The 14,865-nt window shown below is 33.6% G+C and overlaps 1 protein-coding gene across 1 annotated transcript; it reads left to right on the top strand.

Moving 5' to 3' along the window:
* Nucleotides 1–620: 620 nt before the first annotated feature.
* Nucleotides 621–4,264, top strand: LOC133779954 (uncharacterized). The gene is made up of 14 exons (XM_062219849.1): nucleotides 621–769; nucleotides 1,521–1,623; nucleotides 1,738–1,833; nucleotides 1,928–1,983; nucleotides 2,081–2,210; nucleotides 2,479–2,541; nucleotides 2,620–2,679; nucleotides 2,770–2,931; nucleotides 3,118–3,191; nucleotides 3,279–3,372; nucleotides 3,503–3,642; nucleotides 3,720–3,800; nucleotides 3,896–4,001; nucleotides 4,178–4,264. Exons 1-14 carry the CDS (start codon nucleotides 621–623, stop codon nucleotides 4,262–4,264), a joined length of 1,401 nt encoding a protein of 466 aa, XP_062075833.1.
* The last annotated feature ends 10,601 nt before the right edge of the window (nucleotides 4,265–14,865 follow it).

Here is a 14,865-nt window from a genome sequence, read left to right on the forward strand (position 1 = left end):
TGTATTTTTTCCTAAAAAAAATATATTTATTTTATTTTATTATTAATTTGGTTTTTTATAAAATATTTTAATAATTATTTTATTTCTAATTTGCAATTATTTTAATATTAATAAATATATTTGAACATTCCAATAAACTTAAAATAAAATAAAATTCACAAACTATATAGACTTAATGTACATATATATACACATTCAAATAGAAATAAATGCTAAGTACCACATAAAAATCTAATGTGTTCATACAACTAAACATGTGAAGTTCACCTAAGTAATTATTTGAAATATTACAATTTCTTAAGTATTAAATATTTTTCAAAAAATTTAGCAGAATTTCCTCTCTAAATAGGACTACCCATACTTGTTGACATTCAATCTACAACTAAAATTTTCAATAGTTTACATAGCAGATAAGCATAATTATGTCAAGTTTATCAGAAATTGGAGGAATATTTCATACCGAAAAGAAAAGCTTAGTCTCCAAATATTATAGAACTCATGTTAATCCATTTTCATCTTGAATGCTTGCCTTGAATTTTGATGGTATCCATAGGCCTCCTAGTTCAAAGTAACATTATCTAGTCAAGAGGCATGATAAGGTTACTTCAACCTAGGGACTTATGGTTATCACCAGAGCATATGGTTTGATGGGAAAAACTTGTGACTTTCATAGTAATCCAAATATTATGGCACGTTCCTTGATGGAAAGAGGGACATGCCATCTGGTTACTAGATTTCTTGGGCAATTTAACACTGCAGGATGCTTAATGTGAGTATTAATGGCTAAATTTGAAATTAGGATGTTTATCAAACCGCCCACATCGCATAGTTGGTTTGTGGTTTTGAATTTATAAATGCAGTTTAAACCATACATTACGACATCACATCATTATATATATATATATCAAATTTTCACATATATATACATATTCAATTTGACCACATTTAAACTTAATGTATATATATTTATATAGTATAATATACACAACATCATATGATGCTAGCACATATTTTACTTCAACCTAGAATTATTCCTCCTTAATCAAAACCTTTATTTCTAAATCACATTTTCTCTTTGTTATTAGTGTTGTATTTATTTATTTATTTTTGCTAAAAACTTATTAGTTTGTTATAGTTTTATTGTTTTGTTGAACACTATTTAATTATGAGTTTTATTATGAATTTTTATTAAATATAATATTTAATTGTTAAATTATTTAGCGATATGTATAAACCGTCCACAATGCATTGCATTTTGCGGTGCGATTTGTGTTATTGGAGGTCTGTGTGATGCAGATTGTGGTTTGGAAAATTGATCAAACTACATGTGCGGTGTAATCTAATAAATTGCCAAAATATCGCACCGCTCACCCCCCTAGTTGAAATTGAATCTGTGAGAGTTCTGTCTTTGGTGAATTATAAAATTCAAATCATTGAATTTTTTTCTTGTCTTCTCTGTGTATATTTTATTTCAAGTGGGATAATCATTTTATATATGGTACTTGGTTATTGTGCATTAGTATATTGGAAAAAGGGGGTACTATGTTTACATTTGAAGGAAACACAGAAAGATGTACTTACAAAACAACTATCAAAGTTCACAGTCCACAATTTTATTGGAAGGTATGTAGTTTTTTATTTCTATCATTTGATGAAAATGTGGTTCTAGATTATTATTTTTAGCATAAATGTCTACTCTCTCAACTCCATTATTGACAGTTAATATCTATTCCTCAGGTTGCGACACGAGCTGATTTAGGCCTTGCAGATGCTTATATCGATGGAGATTTTACTTTTGTTGACAAAGATGAAGGTCTACTAAATTTCTTCTTGGTAAGAACCATTCATGAGTTCTAAGATAAGTTAACATTTCTTGATTATTTTTTTTACACTAAGTAATAACTTCTTGTTGAGCTCGCTTTTGTAGATTGTTATTGCTAGTAGAGATTCAAATTCTTCAGCCTCCAAACAAAACAAGAAAGGGTAAAATATATACAATGTGTAGAAATGTGTTAAATGAAGTTTGGATTGTAGTTTTTATCTCCTAGAACTTACTAACTTAGGACTCCCATGTTGTAAGCCCGAGGGGATGGTGGACTCCATTGTTGTTCACAGCTAGTATAGCCTCAGCAAAGTATTTCTTTCAGCATGTTTCAAGGCAGAATACTCTTACGCAAGCTCGTAGAAACATCTCTCGCCATTATGATCTGGTATAATATCTCTGAATTAGAGTTTACGACTCTAATAATATTTGTACTTTTTTTTTGTAGTATAAAGACACATAAATACATGATCAAACAAGTTGAAAAGGAACAACTTGACAACAAGGCAATGGACAATAGTGATATTTGAAAGAAATCTATAGAATAAGTGGTAACCATAAAATATTGAAAGTCCACATAGAAATTCTGAATTGATTTTCATTCAACAAGTAAAATCCCAAAAGTAGCCAACTATTATCTCTATGTGTGCTTTTAGAGTAATGAACTTTTTGCTCTGGTCCTGGATGAGACAATGTTATACTCGTCTGCGGTATTTAAGGTTAGAATTAACCTCCCCATTGATTTTCTATTATAAAGGTTTAACTTGTATATTAATTTGTACCACGAATTATTTCAGTCAATAGATGAAGACTTGAAGGTTGCACAGCTACGAAAAAATTCTATTCTAATTGAGAAAGTGAGTGTCATTGTATACAAATTCTATAGATAATTTGACGTTCATTTTTATAAGTTATTATTTTCTCTTTTCCTCTTCAATGTTATCCAGGCCAAAATTGATAAAAGTCATGAAATTCTTGAACTTGGGTGTGGTTGGGGAAGCTTGGCCATTGAAATTGTCAAAAATACTGGATGCAAGTACACTGGCATCACTCTATCAAAGGAACAACTAAAAATAGCACAAAAGAAAGCTAGAGATGCTGGCTTGCAGGTATCAAATATAATCGACAATCTCTTCCATATTAGAACATATTATAATATGGAAGCAATGCAAAGCACTGCATATGTATAGCCTTGATATTTGGGTACTTTTATCTTATATTTAACTCTTTTCCACAAGAATAAGAGACCAATTAAAAAATAATCGTTATTTACTTTTGACCACTTTTGCTAATAGGAAAGCATAAAATTTCTTCTTTGTGACTATCGAGGATTGCCTGCGAGCTACAAATGTGATAGAATCATAGCCTGGTGAGTCAATATATTATGCCAAATTTTATTGTATTAGACAGTAACATTCTTAATTGATGTTAATGAATCAAATGTTGCATTTTATAGTGAGATATTAGAAAATGTTGGTCATGAGTTTATTGGAGACTTATTTGGTTGTTGTGAGTCTGTGCTAGCAGAGAATGGTCTTCTTGTTCTACAGGTAATGAATGACACTTATTTTCCAAGTTAATAATTGACATTGTACAATAAATCTTCTTTTATAGTTCCAATGGCGTAAGGTAATAATCAGAACGATCATATAATTTTGCAATCTTTTCCAATTTTGTTAGTGTACAACGATGCCAGATGAACGATACGATGAGTATAGGAGAAGTTCAGACTTTATCAAGGAGTACATTTTCCCTGGTGGATGTATTCCTTCACTTAGTAGAATAGTATCTTCCATAATGTCTGCTTCATCCAGACTCTGGTACATATAGTTTACATTTTTTTGTTGATTTTCTTGGTCATATTTTGTTTTTATAATAACTAATAATGGAATTGCAGCGTGGAATACCTTGAAAATATTGGAATTCATTACTACCAAACACTAAAGATTTGGAGGGAAAATTTCTTGAAGAAGCGAAGGTTAGTAAATAACCATATAATGATGTAGATTTAATAATATATTTTTCTTTCTAGGACTTTGGTTTTGGGAAATTAATATGAGTGTGTATCAACAGTGAAATCTTAGCTCTTGGATTCAACGACAAGTTTATTAGGATGTGGGAATACTATTTTGATTATTGCTCAGCAGGGTTCAAGTCTCGCACTCTCGCAAGTTACCAGGTACGCACAAAGCTTTCTGCATTAATATTAATTTCTTTGCTGCATACAACCTCAACTATTAAAAAGTTTTTAACTTAAAAACTTTTAGATATTAAAGACAAATTTTTAGACTATCAAACTAATAATGATTTTGATTAGTACCCGATGACAAATTCATATTAAATAAATTTTTGCAGATTGTGTTTTCACGTCCTGGGAATGTGGCTACCTTTAGCAATCCATATAAATACTTTCCTTCTGCCTATGGAGTTGAATTTTATTGATAACATCCTGCTATTGGATGGTATGCTGCATTTTATTTTAAAAAAGTCATTCTCTTGATTTTGGCCTTGCATGGCAAGACTTTTTAAAAGTACTTTTGACTTTGTAAAACATTTAAAACTATTTTGAGCGTTGATTGGATTTACTCATTTTTTGCTTTTTATTTTCAAACAACTCATTAACAAGAAATCATATTTTGTTATTTTTTGAGAAAAAGCTTTAAAATGTTCAAAGCTCAAAGTAAAAATTTCGCCAACCAAACCTACTTTGTATTAAACCATAGCTTCTTCTTTTCGTTAATCTCCTTAAATATTAATTAGATGGTGTTTCTAAATAATTATTATTCTATGGATGAATCTAACTTTGCGGTGACTTGATTCTCATTAAAATATCCCCTCTCCTTTCTTTGACCTCGTTCTTCTTAACTAGTTTTACTTTTCCTACATCAGTGTTACTGTAAATGGATATTTATCAATATTAAATCATACCCATCGAAGCCTGATATTGTGTGATGTTGATTTTCTTAGAATTTTATATATGTAATTTTACGTGACAATTCAGGTTTTCAATTATAACATAATTTGGAGAAGCTTTTATGCATCATAATTTTATGTAATATTCGTATATATTTATATATACTGTAACGCTCTATTAATCCAGGACCGTGGTTACACTGTGTGTAAAATAATGCTTAACTCATTAAATGAGTCATTTGCACTCAAAAGTGTAATTAAAATAAAATAAGAGTTTTATAGTGCTAAAATTTTTGGTCAAAATGTTTAAACCTTTAATTGATATTATAAAAAGGTTTACAGGTTGAACATGCATGCGCTGCTCTGAAGTCCTCCAACTTATGGTTGATTTACTTTCCCGTTGCCCTTACCTACACCATAGAACATATGTAGCCAAGGCCTAGCAAGAAAACTCAACAAGGCATAGAAACATCATTTCAAACATAAACATCTTCTAGCATGCTTTACAAGTTATAAACATATTCATTTCAATATCATAAATAGTTTATATGGCCTATGCCGAGCAAGGCGCATCATGGGTGTAACGACCCAAATTTCCTAATAACGCTCAGGGCTTTGATTAGGGGGTCAGGATGACAAATTTTGGAATTATATGATTATACGATATTTATGTGTATCATTATGTGATTATGTGAAAAACATTATAATATGACTTAATATGCATGTTTAGGTGTATTAAATATGCATGTGGACCCATTTCTGTTTAATTGGGTAATTTTCATAATTTGAACCGTTATGGGTATATTTGGCATATATGTGGTATGTGTGCGGTGCTTCATTATTATTTGGTTATGCTAGGGTTACTCAGCACGAGACGATCCTAGGAGACAAGCTAGTGCGAAAGTCACAACGAGATTCATACTTGACTCGGAGTGAGTCAAGGGGTATTTTGGCTATTTAGCTCATTACCAGGATATTGGGTAATGGGAATAAATATTTGATGATAAATTGGGAGTTAGTGAGATCACGAGGGAATTATGGGAATTTTGACTATTTTACCCCCGGGGGCGTTTTTGGGACCCTGAGCATTATGATTTGCTTGAGGTTACTTAAGCTTGAAGTAACCTGTTAGAATTATAAAAAGAACATTATGAACGTTCTCTCTCCCTCTAGTTCCATTTTCGATACCCGATCACATTTTTGAAGGAAACTTGAGTTTTAGAACTCGGATTCAAGCAAGGATCGAGGCATATAGATTCTAGGGAAGATTAGAAGCTTATTAGCCTGAGGATTTAGCTGGGAAACAACTCAATTGGAGGTAATCCAAGTTTTAAGTTTTGAGTTTTTAAGCTTTAATATTTTCTGTTTTGATGAGTTTTTGGATGATTTGGAGCTTGAGTTTTATTGGTATTGGATAATTAGGATGTTTGGGAACTTTGATTTTGGAATTTGGAGATGTTTGAATAGGTTTTCGAAAGGTTTTTAAATGGAGAAAAAGAGGTTTTTGGCAGGATTCGTGGTTGGGTGGCGACCATGTTCTTGGGCGCCGCGGCCTAGGCTTGAAGAAGGAGGAGGCTGGCTGATTTGCAGATAGGGCCGCGACACAAGGTTGGTGCGCCGCGGTGCAAGGTGCAGACAGAGAAGCGGCTCAGCCTCTGTTTGGAGGCGGGCCGCGACGCTTAAGGGAAATTTTGCCCAGAGTTGGTTTTTATTCATGGGAACTTAACTCTAAGGGCCTAGGATCGATACTACTACCCAGTTCAGTAGGATTCGACGTCTCGGAGGCTAGGTTTGGGTTTGGAAGTATTTATTTACTCATTTTGATGAGGTTTTATATTATGGTTGTGACTAGGTTATCACTAGGGGCTTGGAAACAGGATCGTGCTTGTGGCTCATTTATTGGTAACCTGTGCTTGGACCAAAGGTAAGAAAACTGCACCCAGTATGTGATGCATAACATACATGTGATTAGGGCATGACATGAATGTTGAAATTGAGATTGATCAGAGCTTGAGTCTTTGTAAATGTGCATGATCATAATTATGCTAGTGAATGTTGAGTAAGCATGCTGAATGCCCTGTATTTGGATATTTGACATATGATATATGCCTGGTTGCATTGCTTACTTGTGAGTAGAACTGACTCCATATTCAGAATCAGCAATGGTGTTAGTATTGACTATGAAGCTGTGACTCATTAGTCAAGTTCGATAATAGTACTGAGCACTGGTCGTATGAAATTTGTTAGGAAAATTAGTTTTTATCTCAATGGAAATGATAAGAAAATTACAACTCTATGAAAAAATATTACAATAGACAAGGATCGATTAAATAAAGTGTTACAACTCTATAACTGAAAATACAAGTGAACAAAAGAAGAAGAAGATTAAGAGAATAGTGAAATACAACTCTAAGCAAAAGATTACAAATAAAGTAAAGTGTTTTAAAAAAAAGAAAAGAAAAGATTACAACTCTTAAACAAGAAGTACAAGTAAATAGAGAAGAAGAATATAAAGATGAGAAGCAATAGAATAAAAGAAAGGAATAAGAAACAAAAGATAAAAAACTCTCACTCACACTACCAAAGTGAAGAGTGTTGGGGATCACCAACTTGAACAAGGTTTGAAACCTTTGTCCAAATGCTTATTTCCCCCCAAACTCAAGCACTAAGGGATCTCTCACAGATTATAGGAAATGCTTTATGGAATTATCAAGCCTCAAGATGTTTCTAGCCAAGTGCTCTAATGGATAGAAAAATTGTTGTGTCTTTCAAGTGAGCTATAGGCTCCTATTTATAGAGTTTAGAGACACCATTTGAATTTCAAATTCTACCAACCCCCATGGCTGTTACCAATGATTAATTGGATTATTATAGAATTAAAAATGAGATTTGGGAGTTATTTGGGTTTTTGGAACCGTTCAACATATTTGGAAAAAACTGAAAAATTGGCCTGAAATGCACTTGTGGTCGCAGCCACTGCTCTCTGTCCCCTAGGCCCCGGCCACAGCCCAGTTTCAGCACACCAATTTGTGCTGTTTTTCCAAACGGTTCTAAACCCTCCCAATTGATTTTGTAACCCCCAAAACACATTATTGGGGTTAAAATCATATCTTTAACAGTTATTTCACATATGACTTTATGAAATTCATCACAATATTGTGTAAAAACAAATTTACACAATAAATGGTAATATTTGGAAGTTACAAATTTGTAACACCAAATATGTTACATATTTGGATATATCTCATATGTCTAAATATTGTAACTCTCTATTATATGTTACAATATATTACACTCTTTGTCACATTTATTTAATCTAAAATATTATATTATAATATAATATAATATAACATTCCCCCACTAGATTAAATAGTTATCTATTGTAATACTTATTTAATCAATCATTATATTTTAAAATATAACATATCCCCCACTTGATTAAATAAGAACTCTCTCTTATAGGAGTCATTGCATTAGTGCATAAAGAAAAGTGTTTTTCAACTTGAACTTTACTATAGTGTAATTATCACGAAATTTGTCGAAAATTTGGTTGCACTAGGCATTGAACCATCTTTTCATAATAACAAATCGGTGATAACACACACACCTTTGCGATGTTCATTTGAGACCTCTATGTCTCGCTTTGCACCGTTAATGGCCATGTGCACTTTCCATTCATGGACGTTCTTGAGAATACTCCCAATTTTCATGAGAGACGACACCACCCCTAGGTCCATATAGGTATAATTCTTACAGTATTTTGTTACCAAAAATACTTGTCTTCACAAGACAGAATTCTATTAAAAAAACCTTTCGGTTTTAACCCTCAACTTGGTAACTCACAAGTACTCAATATCTTAGATGAGACTTGTTTTGAGTACAACTAATATTCACTTGATTGACTTGTCGTTACCTATTGAACATAACACTAGTTGAATAACTAGTGTTAAGATAAGTTACCATCAATCGTGAATCTCTTTAGGGAGTTTAAGTCTCATCCCTCAAGATGATGTAGCCACTAAATCCCTCATTAGTGGCTTAGTGAAAGGATCCACCAGATTTTCACTTTTTCTCACATAGGATATTGAGATGACTCCTCTTTGAATCAACTCTCTTACATATCCATGTCTTAGACTAATATGTCTACACTTCCCATAACACACTCCGCTGTATGCTCTAGCCAATGTCGCTTGGCTATCACAATGTATCGATATAGTGGATACATTTTCTTTGATTAAGGGTATCTCTATTAACAGATCCTTTAACCATTCAGCCTCTTTGCCGGTAGCAGCTAGAGCTATAAACTCTGCTTCCATAGTAGAATGAGATATACATATTTGTTTCTTGGAACCCCAAGAAAGTGCACCTCCACCAAGTGTAATACCCAACCATTTGTGGACAAGTTGTCCCCAAGATTGGATATCCAACTTGCATCTGTATATCCTTCTAAGATTGAAGGAAATTTGGAGTAGTGAAGGCTTAGTACTTTGGTTTTCTTGAGATAACCTAGGACTCTTCCAATCGCCTTCCAGTGATACACACTTGGATTACTTGTAAACCTACTAAGTTTACTTACTGCAAATGCTATATTAGGTCTAGTACATTGGGCAGCGTACATTAGACTCCCTATAGCACTAGCGTACTCCAATTGAGCCACCGCTCTTCCTTCATTCTTCTCTAGTTTTACACTATGGTCGAATGGAGTATTGACATCTTTAACCTTGAGATGATTAAATTTGTTCAATAATTTCTCAACATAGTGGGCTTGACCCAGCGCAAAATCCCCCACTATGTTTCTTTACTTTGATACCAGGTATGGTGTCAACTTCTCCAAGATCTTTCATCTTGAAGGTTGATGATAGAAACCTTTTTGTTTCTCATATCACTTGGAATAAGCATGTCATCCACATATAAGCAAACAATGATCACATATCCTTTACAAGTTTTGGAATACAAACACTTGTCTCCATTTTTATGTCTAAACCCATTAGACATGATGGCTAGATCAAATTTCTCATGCCATTTCTTAGGACCTTGTTTCAATCCATATAAGGATTTTACAAGTCTACATACTTTATGTTCATATTTTGGTAGGACAAACCCTTAGGGTTGTTCCATATAGATCTCCTCATTGAGGCCACCATTAAGGAATGTCGTTTTGACATCCATTTGATGAACATAGAAGTTGTGTATAGAAGTTAAAGTGAACAAAATTCTTATAGAAGTTGTTCTTGCAACAGGCGCATAGGTATCGAAATACTTGAAACCCTCTTTTTTCCTAAACCCTTTAGCTACTAATCTAGCTTTAATGGTTTGAATAGTGCCATCAGTGTGATATTTTCTCTTAAATACCTACTTACACCCAATTGGCTTAGACCCTGGTGGAAGGTCTACCAATTCCCAAGTGTTGTTGGAAAGAATGGAATTCATCTCATCATTAATGGCTTTTTCCAAAATGCACTATCTCTCGATTGCATAGCTTCTCTATAAGTCTTAGGATCATCCTCAACGAGAAGTACAATAGGAATTTTCCTAATGACTTCCTCTCTATTTCCTTCTACCATGTAGAATGAAATTCGTTGAGAATCTATCTCATCCACTACTAGACTTTAATGATTTTTAAGTCTTTGACTTCTTCTAAGTTCAAAGGGTTGCTTTACATTCTTTTGAGAATTCTCCTGTTGAGAGTCAACTTTGGATGTAGAAGCTTGAGAATTGTTCTCATATAACAAATTCTCCTTTAGAGATGTTGAAGCTTGAGAATTGTTGTCACATAACATATTCTCAAAAATTCAACTTCTCTAGATTCAATCACAATATTAGACTCTAAGTCTAATAGCCTATAATCTTTAATATTGTTGGCATAACCAACAAAATCACACTTTATGGCTCTTGAACCTAACTTTGTTCTATTAGGTTCGTTTTTCTTGCAATATGCAAGACACTCCCACACTTTGAAGTACCCTATGTTGGGTTTTCTTCCTTTCCATAACTCATATGGATATATCTCATTTTTCTTCATCGGTATTCGATTAAAAATGTGACAAGCAGTTAATAACGCTTCACCCCATAAGTTGAGATTCAACTTAGAAAAACCAACATAGAATTTATCATCTCTAGATAAGTCCTATTTTTCCTTTCGGCAACACCATTGTGTTGTGGTGTATAAGGTGCGGTGCACTCATGAATTATACCATTTTCTTCACAAAATGTATTGAATTCATTAGAGAAGTACTCTCCTCCTCTATCACTTCTTAACACCTTAATCTTTTTATTTAGTTGATTTTCAACTTTTAATTTATACAATTTAAAAGCATCAAAAGTTTCATCTTTATGCTTTAAAAGAAACACATATGTATATCTACTAAAATCATCTATAAAAGTAAGAAAATACCTATTACCACCTCTAGTTAAGACACCATTTAATTCACAAAGATCACTATGGATTAAATCTAGTAAATTAGATGATCTTTCTACACTAGGAAATGGTTTCTTAATCATTTTTTCCTTAACACATGTTTAACATTTACCATAGTTTTTAATATTGCATGCAATCATACCACATTTTACTACTCTTTTCATGGTTGAAAAACCTATATGCGATAGTCAAAGATGCCACAAAAATAAAGAATCATACTCAACAATATAGGCGGAATTAGCATTTTTATTGATAACATTGAAAGTTACATCATTGGTGCACAATTTAACCATACCCTCACAAGAGTACCCCTTTCCCAAAAATACATTTGATTTGGTAAGTATAAGTTTACCGAACTCAAAGACGGCATTAATGCCGGGCTTGCCAAGCAAATCACCACTTACTAAGTTTCTACTCATTTCAGGAACATAAAGTACATTCACTAATGTAACTTTCTTGCCGGAGGTGAAAAAGACCTCAATGGTACCTTTGCCAAGCACCTTGGATTTTCCCTCATTGCCCATTTGAATCTCATGGTTGCCCTTTGACTCTTCAAAGGTCTTGAACAATGAAGTCATAGGTGACATGGACGGTGGCACATGTATCATACCACCACCCTTTCACCTTGCCTTGGACCGTATTCACCTCACTAAGGGTAGCAACTATGTTTTCCTCTTGAGTTGCATTCACCTTAGGTTCTTGTTGGTATTTTCTATGCCTACACTCTCTAGCATAGTGACCCTTTTTCCCACACACAAAGCAAGGACCTTTCTCGTCCTTAAACTTGTTTGGGTTGGTTTTTGGACCCAAGGATTTCTCGTTACCCTTTTCCCCTTTGTTTTTGGGATGTTTTGGTTGTGACATCGCATTTTCTTGGGAAGTCTCTCCATTAGACCCCTCCACAAGTTTATCTCTACATATGATTCCTCATCGATTCGAATATGTTTTTGGATTTCTTCCAAAGAATAATCCTCATATTTATGAAGGATTCTTTTCCTATAGCTCTTCCAAGTTGGTGGTAATTTAGCCACTATAGCACCAACTTGAAAGGCCTCGAGAAGCTCAATCTTTAACACTTTCAATTTGTTAACAATTATATGAAATTCATGTATTTGAGGAAGAATAGGTTTATCACCAAAAAATTTGAAATCAAAGTATTGAGATATCAAAAACTTTTTGGTACCTTCCTCTTCTGCCTTGAACTTTGTCTCAAGTGCATCCCATATCTCCTCGGCCAAGTTGGTCTCTCTGTAGAGATCATAGAGCCTAACGGAAAGGGAGTTGAGGATATGACCCCTACAAAGGAGATTGTCCTCCTCCCTCTTCCTTCTTTTCTCCACATCCTCGGGAGTGTCTTTGTCGGATGGCGTTGGGAGAGGTTCTAGAGTGGATTCTAGAATGTAGGCAATTTTGAGAGTGGTCAAAAGAAACCTCACCTTGTCTTGCCATCTAGTGAAATTGAAACCATCAAACCTATCCAACCTCACTAGGTCTTGATTCATTATCTTGATGGTCCCACCTTCCATTGAAACAAACAAGGATAAGCTTTTGAATGTTAGGAAAAATAATTTTTGTCTCAATGGAAATGGTAAGAAAATTACAACTCTATGCAAAAATATTACAATATACAAGGGTATATTAAATAAAGTGTTACAACTCCATAACTGAAAATACAAATGAACAAAAGAAGAAGAAGATGAAGAGAATAGTGAAATACAACTCTAAGCAAAAGATTGCAAGTAAAGTAAAGTGTTTGAAACAAAAGAAAAGAAAAGATTACAACTCTTAAACAAGAAATACAAGTAAATAGAGAAGAAGAATATAGAGATGAGAAGCAATAGAATAAAATGAAGGAACAAGAAACAAAAGATAAACAACTCTTACTCACACTACCAAAGTGAAGAGTGTTGGGGATCACCAAGTTGAACAAGTTTTGAAACCTTTATCCAAAAGCTTAGTTCCCCCTAACTCAAGCACTAAGGGATCTCTCACAGATTATAGGAAATACTTTCTGAAATTATCAAGCCTCAAGGTGTATCTAGCCAAGTGCTCTAATGGATAGAAAAAATGTTATGTCTTTCTAGTGAGCTATAGGCTCCTATTTATAGAGTTTAGAGACACCATTTGAATTTCAAATTCCATCAACCCCCATGGCTGTTACCAATGATTAATTGGATTATTATGGAATCAAAAATGAGATTTGGGAGTTATTTGGGTTTTTGGTACCGTTCAACATATTTGGGAAAAACTGAAAAATTGGCCTAAAATGCACCTGTGGCTGCGGCCACTGCTCTCTGTCCCCCAGGCCGCGACCACAATCATTGGTTGTGGCCACAGCCCAGTTTCAGCACACCAATTTGTGATGTTTTTCCAAACGGTTCTAAACCCTCCCAATTGATTTTGTAACCCCCAAAACACATTATTGGGGTTAAAATCAAATCTCTAACAGACATTTAACATATGACTTTATGAAATTCATCACAATATTGTGTAACACCAAATTTACACAATAAAGGGTAATATTTGGATGTTACAAATTTGTAACACCAAATATGTTACATATTTGGATATATCTCATATATCTATATTTTGTAACTCTCTATTATATGTTACAATATGTGACACTCTTTGTCACATTTATTTAATCTAAAACATTATATTATAATATAATATAATATTACATTATATTATAAAATAATATAACAAAATTAACTTATGAGTCAAGAGTGGCATAAGCGTAATGAACGCAGAGCCGAAAAGATTAGATATAATCAACATAAGCATTGAATAAAATATCATGAGCATTAATGCTTGACTGACCTTAAGTTCGATGAAAACTAAAAGCACTTGTCTAGTCTAAAGGCTAGTTACTTAGAGCCAGGGCCAAAAGGCTCAGGTGACTGCAACATCACATGGCTATGGGTGTTGAGCCCAAGTTCGTGACTCACTCATTAGTCACTTATCTGATTAGGGTGCGGAGCCCAAAGTGTGACTCTTTAGTCACCTATCTAATTCGGGTGCGGAGCCCAAAGTGTGACTCACTCATCTGATTAGGGCTACAAGCCCCATCATGATTATCGGAATCATAAAGTGTTATTCACTTATTTGATGAGGGTGCAGAGCCCAAGTGCGTGACTTAATTATCACTTATTTGGGTCACTTATTTTAGATGGACACATTAGTCATCTATTCTCATTATGACTTGATAGTCATTGTTATATTATTTTATAATATAATGTAATATTTTATTATATTATAATATAATGTTTTAGATTAAATAAATGTGACAAAGTGTGTCACATATTGTAACATATAATAGAGAGTTACAATATTTAGATATATGAGATATATCCAAATAATGTAACATATTTGGTGTTACAAATTTGTAACTTCCAAATATTACCCTTTATTGTGTAAAATTGTTGTTACACAATATTGAGATGAATTTCATAAAGCCATATGTGATATGGCTGTTAGAGATATGATTTTAACCCCAATAATGTGTTTTGGGAGTTACAAAATCATTTGGGAGGGTTTGGAACCGTTTGGAAAAACAACACATTTTATTACTGAAAATGGTTGGTGGCCGCGGCCACTGAATGTTGGTGGCCGCGGCCACTAATGTCTCTGGTCGCGGCCACAGGCCAAAAACTGACCATTTTTTAATTTTTTTCAATCTTTGTTGAACGGTTCAAAAAACCCAAATAACTCC

This window comes from Humulus lupulus, chromosome 5 (genome assembly GCF_963169125.1).
Source record: "Humulus lupulus chromosome 5, drHumLupu1.1, whole genome shotgun sequence".
In the NCBI taxonomy this organism is placed as follows: Eukaryota; Viridiplantae; Streptophyta; class Magnoliopsida; order Rosales; family Cannabaceae; genus Humulus; species Humulus lupulus.